General features: G+C 40.4%; 1 protein-coding gene across 5 annotated transcripts in view; it reads right to left on the bottom strand.

Annotated features, from left to right (window-relative positions):
• Positions 1–23,096, bottom strand: part of Dmd (dystrophin) — a 2,157,654-nt gene that overhangs the window by 148,531 nt on the left and 1,986,027 nt on the right. For 4 of the 5 annotated variants that reach the window (XM_004663692.3, XM_004663690.3, XM_012949913.2 and 1 more), the window contains exons 1-2: positions 10,604–10,735; positions 5,089–5,150 (exon numbers count right to left, since the gene is read on the bottom strand). In XM_004663692.3, coding sequence (XP_004663749.1) covers positions 5,089–5,150; positions 10,604–10,623 — 82 coding nt within the window. In that variant the 5' untranslated portion in view covers positions 10,624–10,735. Of the gene's footprint in view, positions 1–5,088; positions 5,151–10,603; positions 10,736–23,096 lie in introns of those variants that run through there. The other variant, XM_045140973.1, reaches the window with a different exon arrangement.

Genomic DNA, 23,096 nt, shown 5'->3' with positions numbered 1-23,096 from the left:
TGCAGCTATAGGGACACAGGAGTGTGATGAAGATTCCATGAGGGAATGTTTGGCTAAATGTCAAATTGTAAATGTAAATTCATCAGAGAACATTAAAGGAAAATAATGAAACAGCAAAACACCTAGAAAGTGTTAGCTGGAGTGGTCCAATATTAATAGTTCAAGTAATACTATATCCTTTCACACACACTGCTCATATGTTAGTTCCTCAGTCCTTACAAAATGACTTTGGCTCACAGCAGCATGCTGCTCACACCCAAAGTAGGGGAAGGCATCTGTGTGTTTTGAGGGGTAATGCACATAACAAAAACATGTACTGAACAGGCTTTTTGGGGATTTGAAGCAAATCAGAAAATAGAAGCTTCCTTAGAAGTGGGTGTTTCGGAACGTTTAATGCTTTTAACATAGGCTGAACTATTGTGGTTTCCACTGTAAATGGATATCTGAAATGGTGAGTCAAAGGGGATAAACAAAATCTTGTTATTTTCAGGATGTCAACACAGACATGAAGTTCTAGTTCTATAAGAAGAGCAAATCAAATGTGTATCCAACCATTTCATCTAGCTAAAAGTAACAACTTAGACCTAAATGGGTGGGTATCTCTTGGAGAAGAAACAGATGTCAATAAGTAAAAATTAAATTAAAGTTTTCCCACAGTATGCCTTCCCACCCTGTGGCTCTCACAATATCTCCACCCCCTCTTCCACAATGTTTTCTGAGTCTTGGAGGGTGTATTTTAAATTTCCTTTAGTGTTGAGCTCTCAGCAGCCTCTCATTCTGCTTTGGTGAGTTTTGAGTCTCCTCAGTGGGGCCTGTCCTCACAACACAAACAGACGGCAATACGACAGGAACATGACTCCACAGCAATTACTGATACCCTGCAAAAGACCTGCACTGCTCTGAGCCCATACACATGTTAACAGAGAGGAAGACCAAAGGAACCAGACAACACAACACAGAAAGGGCTTCCTTGAAAGAGTCTTCAGTGGAATGGGGGCAGAAGAGAGGGGCAAAAGAGGGTAACATGATGGGCACATGACCAACTTAAAGTATGTTCATATATTAAGTTTCCCATTTTTAAAATTAAAACATAAAGGCATCATTTTAATATGTTATACATATATCTGTAAAACATTATAGCCAGGCATGGCGATTCATGATGCCTTTCATTTCAGCACTCAGGAGGCTGAGGTAGGAGGACTGGGTTGCTGTGAGTTTGAGGCCAGCCTGAAGCTACATAGTGAATTCCAGGTCAGCCTAGGCTACAGAAAGACCCTACCTCAAAAAAAGCATTGTAATATGTGGGAAGCAAAAGAACAATGTTAGCATTAATCATGTAGGTCATCACCAAAGGTACAGACATAAAACAAACTAAATTAATCATTCCTTGTTTGCTTGGTAACAGTAAGGAAGTACCTGAAGTCTAACAACTCACCACACTATTTCCAGAAACATCATGGTTGTTCCAAAAATATGATTCAAGTAACCTTCTATCTCTAGGTATTTTTGTTCATGTGTACATATTGGTAGCAGGTATATAGTAACAAACGGACATAATTTACTGAGTGAATAAAATCAATGAAGTCAGGGGAAACTAACATGAGACCAAATTCAAGTCTTAATATAGCCCCAGATAGTCAGAGTTACATGTTGGGTCATGATTTGCAGAGACATTTATCATACCAATAACTGGGGGCTAACTCCACAATGCACGACCCATTTTCATTAACAAGGAGGGTCTAATGGGAGGGGGTAGATCACAGATGAGCCTAAATAATGGTACCAAACTGTCTGTATTTACTGAAAAGAAAACTAATAAATTAAATTAAAAAAATATATAGCCCCAGATAGTTATGTACCCCTGATCAAAGCCTTTCTGAATGTGACTTCACTGTCCTGAGATATGTGGTAGTACCATCTACCATTCAGGTAGGTTGCTGGCATGTCACATGTACTGTAGGGCATACATGAGTAAGCCCATAATAAATGGGAGATATTAGTTGATAAGCCATTGTTTAGATAAAAGCCCAGAGAATATTTGTCATGAAAAGAAGTGCTGGAAATACTAGTTCTGAAAGCTTAAAAACAAATTTCAGCAGTCCATCTGTAAATGTTTGTTATTGGGATAGCAAGAAACACAATTTCAAAGGGGTTTAGAAATGATCACACAGTTATATAGCTGCATTTTATTATATGCAAATTATACCTAAATGTTGATTTAATAAAAAAAATTGCAAGACATAAGCTGTACAATCCTGGGCCACTGTAAAATTCCACTACCTTATAAAGTGGAATTATTTGCTCAAGGTCACAAACTAGCCAGATAACAAACTGTGGCGGTAGCAGCATTTCCAAACTACTAATAAAAATAAACGATGATTACATGCATGTACGATTCCTATTGACAATGAGAACATCTTTGCACATCTCTTGAGGTAGTACAAGCTGACCTAGAACTTACTCTGTAGCTTTACCTGGTCTTGAACTCAAAGCAAGCCCCCTACCTTAGCCTCCTGATGCTGGACAAAAAAGCAACTTTACAAAGATAGTGTGTATTTTTTTTTTCTTAGTCAAGCGTATTTAAGTGGTAGAGAATAATATGTAATCAAGAAGAAATATGGCTATAATATATTAGGTGGAAAAGTGGATTTGAATAGCAAATGATTCTTGTTTTACTAATATATATGTAAAGAGTTATATATAAAATGTGTGCATGTGACATATTCTTGGGCTCGAAACTAGGGCTTCATACAAAATATACAAGCATTCTACTACTGAGCTATATGCCTAGCCCAAGAAATTTGTTTTGTGAAGGAAAATTTTAAAGACACTGACAAGATTATTAAACGTAACTCTAAGAGATAACATGAATTATTTGCCATTTCTGTCTCTTTGTCATCTTATCTATGTTTTCAAATTAAAACCATCAACAAGTATTAATGTTATGAATATATATATATGTGTGTGTGTATGTATGTATATATATATGTGTGTGTGTGTATGTGTATGTGTGTGTGTGTACGTACGTACATACATATATATATACACACACACACACACACACACATATACATACATACATACATACATACATACACACAAAGTTTTTTGGTTTTCCAAGGTAGGATTTCATTCTAGCTCAGGCTGACCTAGAATTCACTATATTGTTTCAGGGTGGCCTCAAACTGAAGGTGATCCTCCTACCTCTGCCTCCCGAGTGCTGGGATTAAAGATGTGCACCACCACACCCAGCTTTCTAGTTCCTTCTTAAAAACTCTGAGATCCCAAGGCTATTTGGGCTAGGAATACCTTCTTACAGAGTACCACTGCCACACAGGGCTTCTAGCTGCTACAGACACATGTGTCACTTTGTGCATCTGGTTTTACATGGGTACTGGGGAATTGAACGTGTGTCATTAGGCTTTGCAGGCAAGTGCCTTAACCACTGTGCCATCTCTCCAGCCCTAATATTTTATTTATTTGAAAGAAAAGGAGAAGAGAACATTTGTGCACATGCCAGGGCCTCCATCCACTGCAATTGAACTCCAGAAGCATGTACCACCTGTGTATCTGGCTTTACAAAGATACTGCCGAATCAAAACTTGGCCATTAGGATTGTGTCATGCAAGCACCTTAACTGCTGATCCATCTCTTCAGCCCGTACTGTGCATTTTTCACAAAGCCTTAATTCTCTGAGTTTCAAAAATATAATCATTAATGTTTTCTACCTGTACTATTAAGCAGTCTAACCTTTTTCTTTCTTGTTTTTTTTTGAGGTAAGGTCTCACTCTGGCCTAGGCTGACCTGGAATTCACTATGTAATCTCAGGGTGGCCTCAAACTCATGGTGATCCTCCTATTTCTACCTCTCAAATGCTGGGGTTAAAGGGGTGTGTCACTATGCCCAGGTCAGTCTAACACTTTAAGGCATAAATATTCTGTAGGGCCTGAAAATATAGCACTTGAAGGTTAACTGATCTCATTTTTAATTTTGTTAAAAAGTTTACATACATTGCTAGAATGAAATGAAAATCATTACTTAAAATTTATTAGATATCTCTAGAAAACACAATTATAGCTGACACTGTTTTTTCTTATTCTTTTTATTTGAAGTCTCCAGGTTTTCTAGAAGAAACTTATATAATTTATACACGGAAAGTAATTTAACAAAATGCTTTTTTTTCCTAATAGTTCCTACACTATTCCTTACTTTGTAGATAGCTGCAATTTATCACACAATAGAAACTATGACCAACAAATCATAGCTGTACACACCAGAGACAAACACTTCATACAAGCTCCCCATAGGTTTCATCATATGGGCTTTAAACCCAGAGATCACCTTCTGGAGTTAGTCTACAAACAGGTCCACTCACAAAATACAGACATAAAAAAGTAGAGAAAGCATGACTTCATAAATAAAGTGAAATAGCAATTAAAAAGTAGCCAGAAGGCTATTGAAATGGCATAGTGGTTAAGGCGCTTGACTGAGAAGTCTAAGGACATAGGTTTGACTCCCCAGAACCCGCATAAGACAGATGTACATGGTGGCATACGCATATGGAGTTCATTTGCAGTGGCTGGAAGTCCAGGCGTGACCTCTCCCCCTCCCTCCCTCCCTCCCTCCCTCTCTCTCTCTCTCTCTGCCTCCTTCTCTCTGTCGCTCTCAAATAAATAAAATAAAAATTAAAAAAAATCCAAGTCATGAGGGGACAAATACATGTGAAGCACTCACACACACACAAAAGGCCAAAGTAGAAAAGTCATGTAAATGATCACACTGATGAACTGACAAGCCCTAAGAATTATAAGCACAGAACATTGCTTTACACAACATATGTGGTTTGTCACAAGTCATTATCTTGGTTTCACATGGAAGAAATCCAATAGGATTAACTTGAAATTGTTTTCTTTATGGGAAAAAAATTGCCATATATTTATAATTTTGAATAGAAAGTTGCCATTGTTTCCAACTGTGGAAAAATCTAGTGCTATACTAACACAACAAATGACTTGCGACTTCTGTATTAAAGATTATACTCACAGTCACCTGTCATATAATCTGGAGGATACATGGCCATGTCCTTACCTAAAGACTGGTAGAGCTCTGTCATTTTGGGATGGTCCCAGCAAGTTGTTTGGGTCTCGTGGCTAAAACACAAAGTATAAAGAGAGACTTTAGAATTGACAATGGGCAGTAGCAAATGGAAAACAAATGGTTTACTTTTGAAACATTTGGCATCATTACTCCCAAGGAGTTCCATAGAGTAGTAAAGACTATCTTGCAAACAGAAAGGCTCCATTTATGTTTCCCAAAGGAAAAACAATACTAACATCATTGGGTCTGGAATTTGTTTCTTTTTCCCACCCCAAATCAAATGTACTTCTGTTTTGATAAAAGGACCTTGTCATGTAATCAATAATCAAAGTCAGAAGGAAAACTGACAAATGTTATTCAACTCTGTCAGTGTCACCAGACATTAGTTGAGTAGCTTTAAATTGCCTCCCTTCTCATTTGCTTGCCAGGTCCTCCTTTCCATTACTCTTTCTTCACCTTATCCATATCTCAAGCTGGATACTTGTATTCCATTTCAACCAAAGGCATATCCAGCACCTAATGAATATATCTCGGCTTCCTTCTTTCTTCTCATTACTTTTAGAATGTCTTTTTAACTCAGTCCTTTATATACCGCTCCACTTCTTCCTATATTTACTTGGGCCTGAATGAAGCATTCACAGTTCTCTCCACTTCTAGAAGTGTGGTTGCCTGCTATTAGCTTCTTCTACAAAAGGAACAAAACACCTTTGTTCCTCATTCAATTACATGAATTATCCTGGGAGAGATAACTACATATACTTTTCCTTACTTTGACCCATCTACATAAATCACCATAGCATCATATTTCCTGTTTGCAGGGATTACAGGATGGGCTTTGATAGTGTAAAGTGCACATTGGAATAATATTTCAGTACTCATATGTTAAGCCTATTCATGACCATTCAGGGGGAAAGGTAGAGCTGGAGAGACGACAACTAAAGCTAAAACTAAGCTCAAATCTGTGTACCTTCAAGGGGACTAGAACTGCCACACGCGCGCGCACACACACACACACACACACACACACACACACACACAGAGTTGGGGAAGAAGCAATGTCAAATAGCCTCAGCACAGCTTTTAAATTTGAATTTTAGGGCTTTGCATTTTACTGGCTTTGAAATTTGGGGCCAGCCTAGTCACCTTGGAGAGCTAAAGGAATGACATTGAGAATTAACCTGGCTCAATATGTGATCATTTTTGTTATCATGTGTCCCCCCAAATCCCATCCATTAAGAGCAGTTTATTAGTTGATCACAATATACATATGGAAGCTAGTCAACTTTAAGAAAGAACCATCCCACAGAGCAAGATTTATATTTACTTATTACTTTGATAAAAAAAAAACAGGCCAAAAGGAGAGACACTTTACTTGTTTGTTACATACAATCATACATCTCATAAAGGCATGGAAATTACCCAAACTGTACAACTTCAAAGCCCATCCCTATGATATTTATGATTCAGTGATTGAGCGGTGAAGGCTAGTGAAATCAATTTGCAAGAAAATGTTCACATGTGAAGGGCTGTCTCGCTTCCTTCCAAATCTGTTCATTTCAGTTTTACCCTTCTGCAGAAAAAAATTTCACATTTGAAGAGTGCCAACAGGGGTTATCAGTTGAGGGAATGTAACAGAATGACATGGAAGTCCTGGGAAGTAAAAAGAGCTAACCAGGCAGTGGATGCTTTAGGAGAGTTTAGGAACCCCCAAGACCAAGTAGGCAGGACTGGTACTTTATATGCAGTTCCATGGAAAACTGTGGTACTTGTTCTCTAGTGTTTTGGATCTTGGAAGGTGACTGAGCACCAATTCCATAGACAAATGAGACCACACTAAATTCTGACCTACTACCTTTCCAAAAGCCTATTGAGATGTGCACACCAGCCAGGGAGGAAGGGACAAATAGTAAATGCCCACACAGGACATTTGGTGGACTACAAAATCTTCAATGAATTTGCAGGAAACTATTGGGCTAAGCTGATAAGCCTGGCCTGGCAGAAACATAGAATCACCCTGAAATGCCACCGTCCAAAACAGACTTCCAATAGAAGGAACATGGCAGGGAAATAAACGTGTACCAAAGGTAATTCTAAAATGAGTGAGAAATATGCATATAATGTACAGCCGAATCCCAAGTAGAGTTAACAGGAGCTTAGCATAGCTTCCCATGTTCAAAACAAATAAACCAAAATATATAAATAAATAAAGCCAAAAGACCAAATCCATCAGCACACCTACATCTGTAGCTTTATAAGGAATTTTACAGGTTAAAAATTACAAAAGTGTTAGAAATTATATTTTAGTCTAACAGTCCTCAACAGCACTGAGATTTCCTTTCTGAGAAGACAGATGAAATTGCCATTCTCCATCCCTCCATAATTTGTGTAATAGGTAGTATTCTCCTATGTACCTGTAATTCTGAAAATCTGGAATAACAGAGATAAAAGAACTCCTCAAGTAATTTTCCAAACCAACCTTCTTTTATCTGTCCCCCTCCCACAAACAACCCTTTTATTTGTAAGCAATGCAAAGTAACTAGAAAAACAAATTTAGACCATTGCAGTCTTAGCTTCATTTCAACTGCAAACCAGCACTAGATAGAAGTGGAGAGGAGAAAAGAATAAAGGAGGTGACTACTCCTCAAAACTAAAATAATAATAATAATAATAATTATTATTATTATTATTATTTAATCATTTAACACTAAAATGCTTGGCAACATAGCAGAAAGGGCATCCAATTTGGGGGATAAGTATATGATGCACCACATATTCATTACATCCAATGTGGGAATTTTCTGCTTGTGGTGAATTCAAAACCCTACCAAGACACCGAAGCTCCCAAACTAAGATGGGAAAGATGACTACCGGCTGGATGAAATGAAAAGCACAAATGTATTTAGTTCTCACATCTACAGGCACTCTTGAAGGACACACTGATTTGGGGTGGCATATCAAACACACTCCCCATACAACATTCCCACCACAGAAAGGATATTCCAAATCTGCTTCCAGGCTTATGAAAAGGAACATTTCAGCCTTCCTGAAAACAACTATGTGAATGTGTATCACAACTCTATGTGTGCAATAACATAGACACCAGCTTCAGAAATAATCTTGAGAGCTCTCTGCAAACCTTTAAAAATGGTATTCATCACCTATGTTTTTCTGAGCAGTCTTCAACCCAAGGTTTCCCTTCTTTTGATTTTATTTGTACAAACTGCAATTATCTCTCTTTTTCTTTTATTTGAGACCACGATGGAAATTTAGATATAAAATCATTGGCTATGAGAAAAGACCCTAGCAACACCTACTTGTCAATAATAAGAAATTAAAGCATTACTGCACTGAGCATAAGGTTGACCTAATTTCCTACCATACAATTTAAATTTTCTCTCACCTTCTTTAGTTTCAAGTAGTGTGCAAGGTTATAACCACCTCAGAGCTGTTCCTTCTCTCAGTGCCAGAATAATCAGACTTATTGGAACTGCTTTTTTAGTTTCTTTAAAATAAACATTAAACACTTATAAAAGTAACAGATATCTACTGCTCTTACCAAGGAAATGGCAGTTGCCTAATTAAAATAGGATTTCTTTTGCCACTACTACTATTTAATACTGAAAATATTCTGGTTTCCTTTTTAATATACATACATACACACATATGTGTGTATGTATGTATGTATATATATATATGTATATATATACACACACACACACACACACACACACATATATATATATATATATATATATATATATATATATATATATATATACAGACATGTATGTCAAAATGTTTCCATTATTTCCTAGGAATGAAACTAATCACTATGCAGTGACAGAAAAAAAGGAGTGTTCTTTCTCTTGTGATTTGCAAAGGATTAGGGTTTAGCTTCATATATATTCCAGAGCCCAATGAACCACACACACAAATGATTTCCCTTTAATCTGGGGAGCAGATTTTTTTTTTTCTAGAGGAACCTTGGCATTTGCATGCTGAATTGTTGAACTTGGCTTACACTGCTGGAATAATGGCTGGGTGGGGATGGGAAAATATATTTAAAAGTTTCTGCTACTGTGGGGAAGGAACTTGGGCAGCTGCTGTCAATACAAGCATCAGGAATCCCATTCTAGTTCCTATTTCTTATTCCCTAGGATCTTTAATATTTTATTCTGCTTGGCTCAAGCTATGGCAAAGATGACAGCCTGGGTGGCTATTCCAGCTGTTACTTGTCCTTCCTTCTATCTGCTTTTCCAGGTTTACCTCCCACCAACCCTCAACTTTGGCCAAGGCAATTTCAATTGAGGGTCATGTCCAATCCAAGATCAATGATGCTTGAAACCAATTCTACGCTGATCAAGGGTCAGAGACCTTTTATGTCACTGTGTTGTTTCATTTACTTCTCTTGCTTTTCCAAGAGCAACTGTCTCCTCTAGAGAGCTCTGGAACAAGGAAATAAAAGACATAGGTAAGAAAGGGAGAAAAAGAAAGGACGATGGGAGGTGACTAAGACAGACATGACAGGGATAAAAAGCACAGGGACCAAGCAGAGCTTATGGATGGAGTAAGAAAGCAGATGTCACTTGAAAAAAAAGAAAGACTGGTTTGCCACTTAATTGAAAGATGTTTTTGTTCATGGTGTTATAGCAGTTTTATAATTAATACTTATATGCCACCCACAGGCAACTAACCCCTTTCAATTTAAGCTTCCAAGTTAACTTCAAAATTTCACTGAGAGAAGCAAAGTGTCATACCCTTCTTCCACTGCTATGATCACGTTAAGAATGACAAACTTTGCTGCAAGAGTCCAGACACCTGGAGAAGCTCGAGAGGGTTCTCCAGCTAGGACTCCACGCGGAAGCTCAGAGGGCAAAGAGGCCCTAACTAACCCACCAAGCAACCAACCGAACTCCCAGAGTCACCAGGCTCGCTCTCAGTCAAATCCTTCACTCGTGGGCTTTAATTGGTTTTGCTTTCTTATCCCTCCAAGTCCTGAAGCACCGAATGAGCACGGGAGGAGAAACTCCAGCGAGGGGAATGTCAGTTGGAATCCTCGGAAGAAATCAGGCAGAAAGTTGACCTTTTGGCACTGGCAGTGCAATGGAAGGGGAGCCGGCGTGCGCCCCTTCCTCCAGCGGGGTCCAGCGGACGGTTCCCGGCCGGTCGGCCCCGGAACGCAGGGAGCGGCCAGGCTCCCTGGCCCCAGTCCCCGGCAGAGGAACGCGCCTTCGCCCCCGGGCACGATGAGCGCCGGGCTTTTCTTTGCCGTGTCGGGGCGACCGTCCCAGAGCGGGCTTGGAAGGCGGCGGCCCGCGAGCTCGGGCGGGCGCTGGAGCTGGAGCTGGAGTCCGGGGCGCACCTGCAGCGGCGGCTCCCGGGCCCCGCAGGGGACAAGCTTCCTCGACGCCCCGCTCCAAGTTTCGGCTCCCCGGCTCCTCGCCCTCCGGCTCGCGCCACAAGTGTACCACGGACTGCGGCGAGCCAGGGCCGCGGGGCCACTTACCCTTTCAGCTGCTCCCTCATGGCTGCAAAGGGCTCCGCGGGCGGCCGAGGGCGGCTGCAGGCGCGGACCGGTGAGCTTTGCTACAGCCGCCGGGCTCCCCGAAAGTCCAGCGCCGCCGCCGCCCAAGCTCGCAGCCGAAAGCACTGCGGAGAAGCCAGCGCGGGCGGCGGGCGGGCCGGCGGGCCGGGGAGGGGGCGCTGCGGGCAGACGGGGCGGGGCCGGGCCCGGCTCCGCCCCCACCTAAAGACCTAGGAACCTGGACGCCCAGGGACCCGGCAGTTGCGGCTTTCAAAACAGAAAGAAAAAAAGAAAGAAAGCAAAAAGGAAAAGGACTGAAAGAAGAAGGGGCTTAAGGTAGTAAACTCGGGAGCCTGGAAACAACACGCGGCACCCCCTTAAAAACCTCTGGCAAGACTACTTGTTGCCTAAATAAATGACCTAGGTGCCAATGACCTCATCGCAGATAATTAGTGTGTGGGCTTAGAGTTTTCTGGTGAGAAAATGAAAGAAAAAAATCACGTGCATAATTCTCCATTCCTCCCTCCGCGTCTCCCTCCTCTGAAGATTTAAAGGTGTGGGGCGGTAAACACGGGGAATTTCAACTTAAGACTCATTCGGGGCCAAACGGGATTCTGAAGGAACGTTGGGATTTGTGTGTGACATAGCAGTGATTCTCCAAATGTAGTCCTAGGACCAGCCATTCCAGCATCACCTGGAAACCAGTTTCAAATGTGAAGCCCCCACCCCCACCCTCACCCCAGGGCCCCAGCCCCCCAGCCCAGCCCTACTAAATCAGAAGCTCAGAGCGCACTACAGCTGGAGAGACCCCGGTATAGACTCTCAAGCTCGCATACTGCTACCAGTGCCGTTGCAGAGTCTGGTCTTACAGTGTTCTTTTAGGAAAATCTGAACGCTGGTCTTGGCCAAAAGAACATTGTACTTCCTGGGTGGTTCAATATATCTTGTCTTAGGAAGTCTGTAACATCATGATATAGGTTAACTGCACACAATTATTTCAAACTTGGAAATATTCCCCAAAGAGGCACTTCTTTGATTGCAAAAGCATATTCTTCATTCGCCTTCGCATTATTTTCGAGACCAACGGATATCTGAGGATAAACCCCTTTTGTATTTTCATTTTCCCTCTTTGTTGGTTATTTGATTGGCCTGCTTTTTCTTCTCTCAGTCATTGGCTTTTCCCTCTCTCCCCTGGTTGATTCATCCACTTCATTCTACAGTACAAATGCGTCCCTGTTTTCTTTTTTTAAATATGCATTTTTTTTTAAATTTTTGCTCAACTTTTTTTAAACCTACGCTGAGCTCAAAGGACAGGTTGCATCAATCTCCTTCACTATAGGATAAAACACAGCCATAAAATAGTGAACAAAGCAGAAAGGGAAAGATGTTTCAGCAATCCCTTTGAGAACCCAGAGGGAAAAAATGTCAACATGATCACTAAATATATGTGTCTATACGTATGGCTGGTGTTATGATTTTTAAAGCAAGTGTTACTTCTGGCATTTCGCCTCCAAACTTGAGTCTGATTAGTGCTGTTTTAAGCAGCTGCTGTTACTGTCTGGGGGGGGGGGATGCACATTAGGCTTCCTTTTCCATGGGCTTGTCCTCAGGTCCAAAAGTAGATTCCAGGTCTACCCCTACCTTTCTCTACAGTCAGGGGATTAGTGGCCTATGATGAGCAAATAGTTTGGGCCTTGGCAGCTGAAGAGTGAGAGGAATCTCTGTGTCAATGTGGGATATCACTTAAAAAATGTTTATTTACAGGAAAAACCACAAACCAAACCTCACAGCGTGGTCTCTTGGAAGTAGTAGAAATCAGGGTAGTCAAGAGTTGCATCACCTGTGTGGAAAGCCATGCTGCCATCCTCTTCCTTTCCTGTTTTGCTTCTCTTGGTTGGTTCATGAGGGTTTTACATGGAAGTTAACTGGTGAAGACGTGCAAGCGCTGCCTGTTTCCCATTGTGCCATTAGAAAACAACTAAGAATGATTTGCCATTTGGGGAGGAGAATGGAAAAGAAGAAACCACTATTCTAATTTCTTTTTTAATTTGACAGATGGCAATCCTCAAAAATACAGTGTTAAGTTCTTTTTTAGACTGGCATTACAGGCACTTGAAGACTAGTTCCCAAATCTTGATGTCATTTAAAACAATAAATACTGAAAGTACTATGAAAAAATGGCATGCACATCACATTCACTGTTCTGTTATCAATTTCAGTCTGATTACAAAATTTGCTTATTCACAAAATATATTTAGAATTGATCACAATTGACATATCTTCATTTCAAATGTAAATTATAGATTGATGTCATATACATTTTTAATTTAAAGTAGCTGCTTTTTTATTATTATTCTAGTTAATAGTTATTTATTTGAAAGAGAGAGAAAGCAACAAATACAAAATAAATGGGTGCACGAGGCCTCTAGCCTCTAGCCACTGCAAACAAACTCCAGATGTATGCGCCATTTTGTGCATCTGGATTTACTCGGGCACTGGGGAATTGAACCCAGGTCGTTAGGCTTTGCAGACAAGTATCTTAACTGCTAAGCCATCTCTCCCGCCCTTATTATTATTCTTAGTTTTTGGTGGCACTAGGTATTGACTCTATGGCATGCACTGAGCAATATCCCAAGACCCCTTATTATCATCCTCACTGTTATTACTAATATTATTATTTTGATGTGAATCACAGACCAAAAAGGAAAGTGGATTTCTGCTATCAGAAGAACATTAAGTTGAAATCCTGATGGCACAACCATGAATGAACTAATTGTCCTTAGTATCACAGGTAGAACATGGTGGTATAAGGAGTGGAACTAGGGAGCTTGGCTTGAAGGCTCATGTTCTTAGTTACTCTGTTGTGTGTAGATAGAATTGGCCTCTCGTACTGTAGGAAAATGTTCCCACAGGCAAACTCTCTCATGATTGAGAATAGAGGAGAGTAAACTTGATAGAAAACGCAGGAAAAATGGAATGAGATGGGAAGAGGTTAAAGAAGGTGACCTAATAAATTTTCCTATGGTTAAAACTTCAGTTCTGGAATCACTTAAACTCAGTAGTCACCTTAGAAAAATTAGGACTCCTCTAACCTAAGATAGGAGTTGGATATTCCCCAATTATCCTCTCAATCTCTACCCTGTGTTCTCCTGCACTCTGCTCTGGGCCCCTAGGAGGCTGGACCTCTGTGTAAGGCATCAATCAAGCTCCATTGTCCTTTGATTGCCTTTTACTTTCAACCAATGGGAGGCAGTGATGAAAGGCCTACAGAAAGACATGAAAAGGTACAAGGAGAATGAACAACAGCAAGGCATTTATTTCTCAAATTCCCTCCTGCTGGTGGCTGGCCCAGTGGTACCTGGATTCTTTGTCTCACAGCCACATGTTTTGTTGGGCAGTCCTTTCTTCAAGTTCTAACATTCTGCAGGTGCCCCAAGCCATCCTTGTGCATTGACAAAACTGTTTACCATTCCTTGTTTTTTTGTTTTGTTGTTTTTTTGAGGTAGAGTCTTGCTCTATCCCAGGCTGACCTGGAATTCGCTATGTTAGCCTCAACTCAGTGATCCTCCTATCTCAGCCTCTCAAGTGCTAAAATTAAAGGCGTACACCACCACACCTTGGCCCACTCCTTGCTTTTGCCCAGACCTTCGAAAATTGCCTTTACATTATATGCTCTTTAAGTACCTCTTGTGAATGTACCATATGTTTCTCCTTGGATGCTGGCCTGACAGAAACTTGTCCAGACAAAGCCACCATCTAGAGCAGTAGATTGACTGCTGTGTGGGAACTACTGATAGATGAAAAAAGTCGGGCTGGAGAGATGGCCTAGTGGTTAGGTGCTTGCCTGTGAAGCGTAAGGACCCTGGTTCGAGGCTCCATTCCCCAGGATCCACGTTAGCCAGATGCACAAGGGGGCACATGCATCTGGAGTTCGTTTGCAGTGGCTGGAGGCCCTGGCGTGCCCATTCTCTCTATCTGCCTCTGTCTGTCTCTGTCACTCTCAAATAAACAAATAAATAAATGAACAATTTTTTTTTAAAAGTCATCCTGGAGGGAATATACAAACTACACTCAGCCATTGGGCAGATAATTATAGAAGATTCCCTGATAGCCCCGCAAGGAGCTTGTGATCTGTTGGAGCAAGGCCAGATCCAAATTACAAATGCTGATAAGAACAGGTGTGAAGACAAATAGCCCCTCTCTTTTCAAGAGTCACAGTAATCTGCTTAGCTTTCAGTAGAGAATATTAAGATAGGGTTTGAGATGATGATAAAGTAAGAAAGATCTAATATAAAATTCCAGCATTTGACCTGCACCCTGAAAAGTATGGAGAAACTTTTGTGCATGTGTATATGTGTGTGGCATGTACATATGTGTATGCATATGGGCACAGGTGTATATGTGGGCACATGTGTAAGTGTGTGTAGAGGGAGCATGTAGAGGACAGAAGTCAATGTTGTGTGTCTTTCCCCCCAACTATTCTCCAACTTATCTTTGTAATTGTTTTATTCATTTACAAGGAGAGAGAGAGAGAAAGAGAGAGAGACAGACACCGCTTTATGCATTATGTTACATGGATACTGGGGAATCAAACCTGGGTCTTTAAGCTTTGCAGGAAAGCACTTAACCACTGAGAAATCTCTCCAGCACCCCCCCCCAACTAATGTTTTGAAACAGGGGATTCCATTGAACCTAGAGCTTGCTCACTCAGCTGGCCAGCAAAGTCCAACGAGTCCTTGTTTCTACCTGCCAAAAGCTGTGATGACAGGTACACTGCCCAACTCATCTTTTATATTGGTGCTGGGGATCCAAAGTCAGGTTCTTATGCATGTGGAGCAAGCACTTTACTGAGAAAGTGTTTAAAGAAGAAGGAATATAGGCACGGGTTCAGTTGTATCACATTTGGAGTAGTGGTATAGGGGCCACATCAAGATCAAGTATGGAACTCAGAGGCAACTGCAGTGTGAGGATTTGAACTGTGCGAATGGCAGAAGGGGTGAGAAATAATGGAATACTGTAGAGATGACAGGATTGTTCTGACAAGATGTATACCTGGAGGAGGAAGATGTTAGGAGGTGGAAGTCCTGGAAATTGGCTACCCACTGGACTCACATGACAAGTGTTAAGATATCTCAATATCTAAATCCTCCACTCTGGCATTCTGATTTAACTGACCTTATGCATTAGGATTGTCAAAGCTCTTCAGGAGATTCCAACATGCAGCCAAAGCCAATGGCCTCTGTCCCAAAATGACTCCCCAAACTGGTTGAGTAGCAGTCAACAAGCTAGAAGTTTCAGGACATGGCAGAAGAGGGTGACAGGAAAGATGATAAGCTGAGCCTTGAATGTGATGAGATAAAGATGGTCAAGTGTTGTCAAAGGAAAGTATCTACGAAGTACTTGGCCACTGTGGTCTGGAGTTCAGAGGGACAATGTCTGGGTTGAAGCTATAGACTAGAAATAACAGTGGTAGGCACATAGCTTTAATCACAGAACTTGGGAGGCAGTGGTAGGAGGATCACTGTGATTTTGAGGCCAGCCTGAGACTACATAATGAATTCTAGGTCTGCCTTGGCTAGAGTAAGACCTTACCTCAAAAAAAATAAAAATAAAATAAAATGAAAGAAGGAAAGAAAGAAAGAGAAAAAGTAGAAATGACAGTGGTATGGGGTCTTGTTTTAGATAAGCAGATGTTTTAGAGGTTGTAAAGGGCCAAGGTCAAAAGCCAGGCTGCTCCTACCTTCTATGAGTGCATCTTTGTTTTTTCTTTTTATTTTGTAGGCTCTTTTTGATTTTCAATGTTAGTCCAATGTGATCAGTGTAAAAATGATAAACTGAATAGAAGAATGAACAAAAAACCTACAAGAGATTATTTTCCACTTGGTATGGAGACATGACTCGGTGGTTATAGTCCTTGCCTACAATGTCTAACAACCAGGTTCGATTCCCCAGTATCCATGTAAAGCCAGATGTACAAAAGGGCTGCATGCATCTGGTGTTTGTTTGCAGTGGCTAGAGACCATGGAAAACTCGTTCATTTTCTCTCTCTCATCTCTCTAATTGCAAATAAGTAAATAAAATATTTTTAAGAAATTATCTGTCTATGGCCATACCATCCTGAACACTCTCCATCTCGTCTGATCAAGCAGGGTCAGGCCTGGTTAGTACTTGGGAGGGAAAATAAATTATTTGACATTTGCTAGGGGAAAGCCCTGAAGGACTTTACCAAGCCCTAGGGTCCAACTGCCCTCTAGCTCCAAGACTCTCTGTGTAAGTTATTTTGTGTACCCTAGCCAATGGTACGTACACCTGCAATATCTTATAAAAATATTTTCTGAATATAGGTATTGCTTCAATAGGTAATACATAATTTATAGTAAAATGTCAACATTTCGATATCTCTTAAATGCACAAGAACTCCATGTTTCTCTGTTTGTCTGCACAGTACAAGATCTAACCATGGCCAGTGAATCAGACATCTAACAAATGCTTACAATAATGGTGAATCATTGTCAGTTAGGGCAAACACGATGGCATACTAATTCAAGTATGTAGAACAATGGCTTGTAGATCAATCTGAAAAGAACATCCTCTGGCTATGAAATAAAATCCAGCCAGGTCACATCAGCCGGCAATAGAAGAGGCATCTACATGCAGACACAGAGCACTTGACACCCACACAAAAGCCTAGTTTTCCAGACCCATCATCTGCCGGGAGAGAGGGTATCCAAGCTAAGGAAAGTCCTCTGAACCAGCTGCCATCAACATCATGGATTTCACCAGACACATTCTAGATAAAGTCTAACTCTCCTTCAATCTCATGCAGTTTTCATTTAATACGATTTCTCAAAGCTTCACGGAGCCACCTATATCAAGCTGCACATCTAAAAAGAAGTGATGGTTAGCATCTTCACTAAAATAAAGCCACACTTCATTAACCTCACAAGCTGGTAGTCGCCTAGTGGGAACGATTTCAGTATGCCTATTAGCCTGCCAGCTCAAAGCATGACTGGCTTCCAGGAGCCACACCACCTCCTGCTAAATTTGGAGAACTGGTTAAGGTGGTTCAAGTGCATCTGCGACAGCATTCCTGATCCACCTTAACAACTCAAAGCTGTAACTTTGTCTGCCTTGCCCAAGCCTCATAACAGGAATTTCAAAACTAGGCAGAAATTCTGACACTGCTTACTCTCTCTTCCTCCTTAGCTACAAATAAGGCTTTGTATTCGATTAGACTCACAGCAGGTGAAAACCCCAATTAGTGAATTCATTCTGGGGCCTCTCTCTACCTTCCTCCCACACACCACACTTTAGGGGAAAAAATGGGGAAGTTAGAACCTTTTCTCAAATAGGAAGTAAATTAACCCTTACATCTACCCAAGGAAGAAGAGTTTTCACTAGATATAGGAAAAGGTTGATTTTTTTTTTCCTTCTTGATTTCATAATTGGAAGCACAGCAAATTCCACTTTACCAGACTTTATTGTTTTCCCAAGACCACAGATGCTTTCCTAATTTCTGATCAATCCAGAAATTACAGTTTTCCTTTCTAACTGAAAACTCGCCATGCCAATATTATCTAAAGAACGATTAATAGACAGTCGGCTAGAAGAGAGAATTACTTTTAAGTGATGCTCTTATTTTGGCATAGTTTATTATATTATATTATATTTTAGCGTGAACAGTGTGTTTTGGCCTTTGGAAGTACACAAAGTCTATATTCCAAACTTTGTAAATATTTATTTGTAAAAGGAAATTCATCATTGAGCAGGGATAGAAGTTTGGCTTCCACATTCCCAAAAAACGAGACAGCTTTACTTCTTAGAGTGATTTACTTAGACTTTGTCAATTGCTTCTCGGGAAATAATTCACAGCCCAGTTTTATTTATGAGCATGTGATTAAAAAAGAGCAGCTTTGTCTTTTGTAATTGTTTTAGTCCTGTCACTTTTCTTGAAACAAGTCATAGAACTTATTATCCACAAGAAAATACTGAACATACATCAAACAGTAATGTCGCTTTTAGAGGTAGTCATCTGTTACTGTCAGAGGTTCATTTCATTTTGAGGCTTCTTAATTAAAATGCAAAGTTCTACATATATGCCTGCCTAAATTACCCTTTTCTGAAATACTCAAATTTCATTTAAAAAATGTTCAATGACAATCTAAGCATTATTAATACTTATGATTTGCTTCTTGAGATTTGGATAAAGTAAACAAAGGAATTACTAGTCAATTAAATGAGCAAGGAAGTCATGTGAAATTGAAATAGATAAGGAAAATGTAATACTTAAATGCTAAAGATGAAGACACCAGGTTTTTTTTTTTTTTACTGTTCTGAGATGAATATCTACAAGAACCATGTTCTATCAAAGGCAACTTTCTTAATCTTCAGCAAGTGCAGCTGTGTATGATAGCATAAGCATTAATGTCTAGTCACTTAACCCTTTGCAAGCAAGTAACTTAATCTCCCGGGGATTTTGTTGACTGCTCTATAAAATGTGGATGATGCTGAACAGGAACACAGTGTGGGTTAAAATCCTGACTTTGAATGGCATTTCAAGGCTGGGGGAATACTGTGTTCATGCAAAGTAGCCTGCCATGCAGGAATGAATTCTAAGAAGCAAATGCAGAATGCTCAGTGAGAATATTAAGAATATAGCAAAAAGCCAGGTGTGTGGGGGTGTGGGATTTTAATCTCTGGTACTTTAGGGAGGATGAGGCACAACAATTGAAAGTTTAAGGCCAGCCTGGGCTCCACAGTGAGATCCTGACTCAACAACAACAAAAAAAGCATCATCACTTTAACTTTTCATTTTAGATTGTTATAAGAAGGAAAATGAAATGCCCAATGGTTTCAGTCTTTCCTCCTCAGTTTTTGTTTGGTTTTATTTTTACATTTAAGAAGAAACTTGGGCCAGGTGTGTTGGTGCACATCTTTACAATTTTTTGTTGTTGTTGTTCATTTTTTATTTATTTATTTGAGAGCGACAGACATAGGGAGAAAGACAGATAGAGGGAGAGAGAGAGAGAATGGGTGCGCCAGGGCTTCCAGCCACTGCAAACGAACTCCAGACACGTGCACCCCCTTGTGCATCTGGCTAACGTGGGACCTGGGGAACCGAGTCTCGAACCGGGGTCCTTAGGCTTCACAGGCAAGTGCTTAACCGCTAAGCCATCTCTCCAGCCCATGGTGCACATCTTTAATTCCAGCACTCGGGAAATAAAGGTAGGAGGATTACTGTGATTTCAAGACCACCCTGAGACTGAATGAACCAGAGTGAGTTTCAGGTCAGCCTGGGCTAGGGTACAACCCTGTGTCAAAAAAAAAAAAAGGAACTCGGGAGGCAAATGCAGTAGGATCATCAACATGAGTATGAGTTCATAGCCAATCTGGACTATATAATGAGACCTGGTCTGAAAAACAAAAGCAAAAGAAAATCAGTAAAGTAAGAATGTAGACACAATCTATGACCAGAGCCCAAAATGTGCATAGACTTCACACTGACTACCATTATTCTTTGGGACTGAAGTTAACATGTCAATATTATTCACACATATTTTTTAAACGTATACTCAATTTCATGTTTTGGGACAACGGAACACTAGAAAAGAAAGTGGACATTGACTAGGCAGGGAAAAATGGGGGAGAAAGATCTTGTTGGAGATGATCTCTTGATAGCAGTCTTTGAACATCCTACAATGACATCTATGAAAGGGGACATGGAAGGGCTAGGAGTAAAGCTCAGTGGAAGAGCACTCATCTATTATACACAAGGCCCTGTGTCTTCTCCTTAGCACTGAAAACAAACAAACAAAAAAATGAAGGAACAAAAGGGGGCATTCCTGTGGGTATTCGTATTGGTAAACAACAAAGTAACCATTTCATGGTATGCCAAATTTTGAATCTTTTTATTTTATGTAGAGTCTCTCTCTAGCCCAGACTGGCCTGGAATTCACTATGTAGCCCCAGGGCTGGCCTTGAACTCACAAACATTCTCCTACCTCTGCCTCCCAAATGCTAGCATTGAAGGCATGCCCCACCATGCCTGACAGAGAGGAAGAAAGAGAAAAAGACAGAGAGATGGGCATACCAGGGCTACTAGCCGCTGCAAACAAACTCCACATGCATGTGCCACTTCATGCATCTGAATTTGTGTAGGAACGGTGGAATCAAGCTCTAGTCATTGGGCCCTATGGGCAAGCTGAACCATCTCTTCAGCCTCCCACCTTATTTTGTGAGACAAGGTCTCTCAGAGAAGGTGGAGCTCCCTGGTTCAGCTGGACTAGCTAGACAGCAAGTCCCAGGGACGCTCTTGCATCTGCCTCCTTTGTTCGGGTTACAGGTATTGTTGTCATGTCCAGCAATTATGTGGGTTCTGTGCATCTGAACTCAGGTCCTCTCATGCTTGTGTGTCAAGAACTTTACACACTGAGTCATCTCTCCCACCCCATCAGGGCATCTTTTTCTAAATATGAAAGGAAATATGAATTTTTCCACAATTACTAAGAAATTCTTTTAAGTGCTGCCTTAAGACTATTTCTATATTTAATATTCTCCCACATCAATTTCTTTAAATAGTGGCAATCATGCTGTATTTAAGGAATACTTGCATTCATCTTTCCTTATCATTCAAAGTCTTCTCATTTTCCTTTACAGTTAGTGAAACTGTTCAGGGAGAAAGAGATTGACTGTAAATGTAAAAAATATTTCTCCATTGATATCAGGATCCTCTACTAGGGGATCCAAATGAAATAAGGCCATATCCTTAGGGAGTTTACAATCTACTGGAGGGAGATATACTCACATGTGAACAAACATAAAACCATAGGGATTATAATAAGTATAGAAACAAGAGAATAGAAAATACAGGGATAGGTGAGCAGTTTGAACTCTTAGGGATTAGGGAGCATGAAAAAAAAAAACAAAAACTAACTAGGTTAAATCACCAGATTTCATGTGTACTTTTATTTGAATATAAAGAGTTAAAGAGGCCAGAGAAATGGCTTAGTGGTTAAGGTGTTTGCCTGCAAAGCCAAAGGACCCAGGTTTGATTCATCAGGACCCACATAAACCAGATGCACAAGGTGGCGCATGCGTCTGGAGTTTGTTTGCAGCAGCAAGAGGCCTTGTGCCCATTCTCTCCCTCCTTCCCCCTCCCTCTTTCTTTCCTTCTGCCTCTTTCAACTAAATAAACTAAATAAATAAATATAAAATATATTTTGAAGAGTTAAAGCTAGGCTGAAGAGATGGCTCAGTGGTTAAAGGCACTTGCTTGCAGAGCTTGAAAGCCTGGATTCAATTCCCCAGACCCCACATAAAACCAGATGCACACAGTGGCACATATGTTTGGAGTTCTTTTGTAGTGACAAGAGACCCTGGTATAACTGTTCTCTCTCTTTCCTTCTTTCTCTTTCTAATAAATAAATAAATAAATAAATAAAAATTTAAAGGAACTCTCTTAAATTGATTCTGTAACCTAATAACTCACAAAATATTTTCCAAGGCATACCATTATTTTTGTGCTGACATACTCCTGTGTCATGATATTTTATGCTTTTTAGGAATGCAAAAAATAATCAGGAAATACTGGACATTATATCCTGGGAGAGCTAATTTGAAGAAAATTTTAATAGTCCCCATTAGAATACCAAATCATTTGTTTTGGAAAGCGAGGTCTCATTATGTTACCCAGACTGATCTTGAACTCCTGGATTTAAGGAATCCTCCCAAGTGCTGGGACTACTGGTGCATGCTACTACAACCAGTTTTCAAATCAGATTCTTAAATTAATGTCATCAATAGCTTAATGCTTGCAAAGCCTGAGGGCCCAGGCTCAGCATACCAGTACCCAAGTAAAGCAAGATGCACAAGGTGCCGCATGTGCCTGGACTTTGTTTTCAGTGGCTTTTTAATTTAAAAAAAATTAAAAAGCAAGAACTTTGGAATGGGAAGAAATAGAGATTGAAAAGGAAGAAGAGATCAAAATGGGAATGTATGTTCAGGAGACTATTCCACTAGTCAAGTTAAGAGAGAATGGTCTGACCTGAGGGCATAGCATGAGAACTAGTGGAAAGATTGACTTCAAGACATATTACAGAATTAAGCTGGGTATGGTGGCGCACTCCTTAAATCACAGCACTCAGAAGGCAGAGGTAGGAGGGTCGCTGTGAGTATGAGGCCAGCCTGAGACTGCATAGTGAATTCCAGGTCAGCCTGGGCTACAGTGAGACCTTACCTTAAAAAAAGACAAGACAAAACAATAAAAGATTCAAAGAGCATTAATAGAATAAAACTTTAAGAAGGGAGGAAACGTTAGAATACAAATTTCAGGATCATAGGGCTTGACAGTCATTAACTTTGACTATGCACAGCAACCAGAATAAAAGGCAAACAATGCAATGTATTAGGACAGATAGAGAGCAACAAGAGGTCTCTCGTGCTCTGTTGATAGCAGTGAAATGTGGTACAGTCACAC

The sequence above is a fragment of the Jaculus jaculus genome, chromosome X (assembly GCF_020740685.1).
Source record: "Jaculus jaculus isolate mJacJac1 chromosome X, mJacJac1.mat.Y.cur, whole genome shotgun sequence".
Lineage (NCBI taxonomy): Eukaryota > Metazoa > Chordata > Mammalia > Rodentia > Dipodidae > Jaculus > Jaculus jaculus.
Note: the sequence above shows the minus strand (reverse complement) of the source record. Positions and strands in the feature narration are given on the sequence as shown.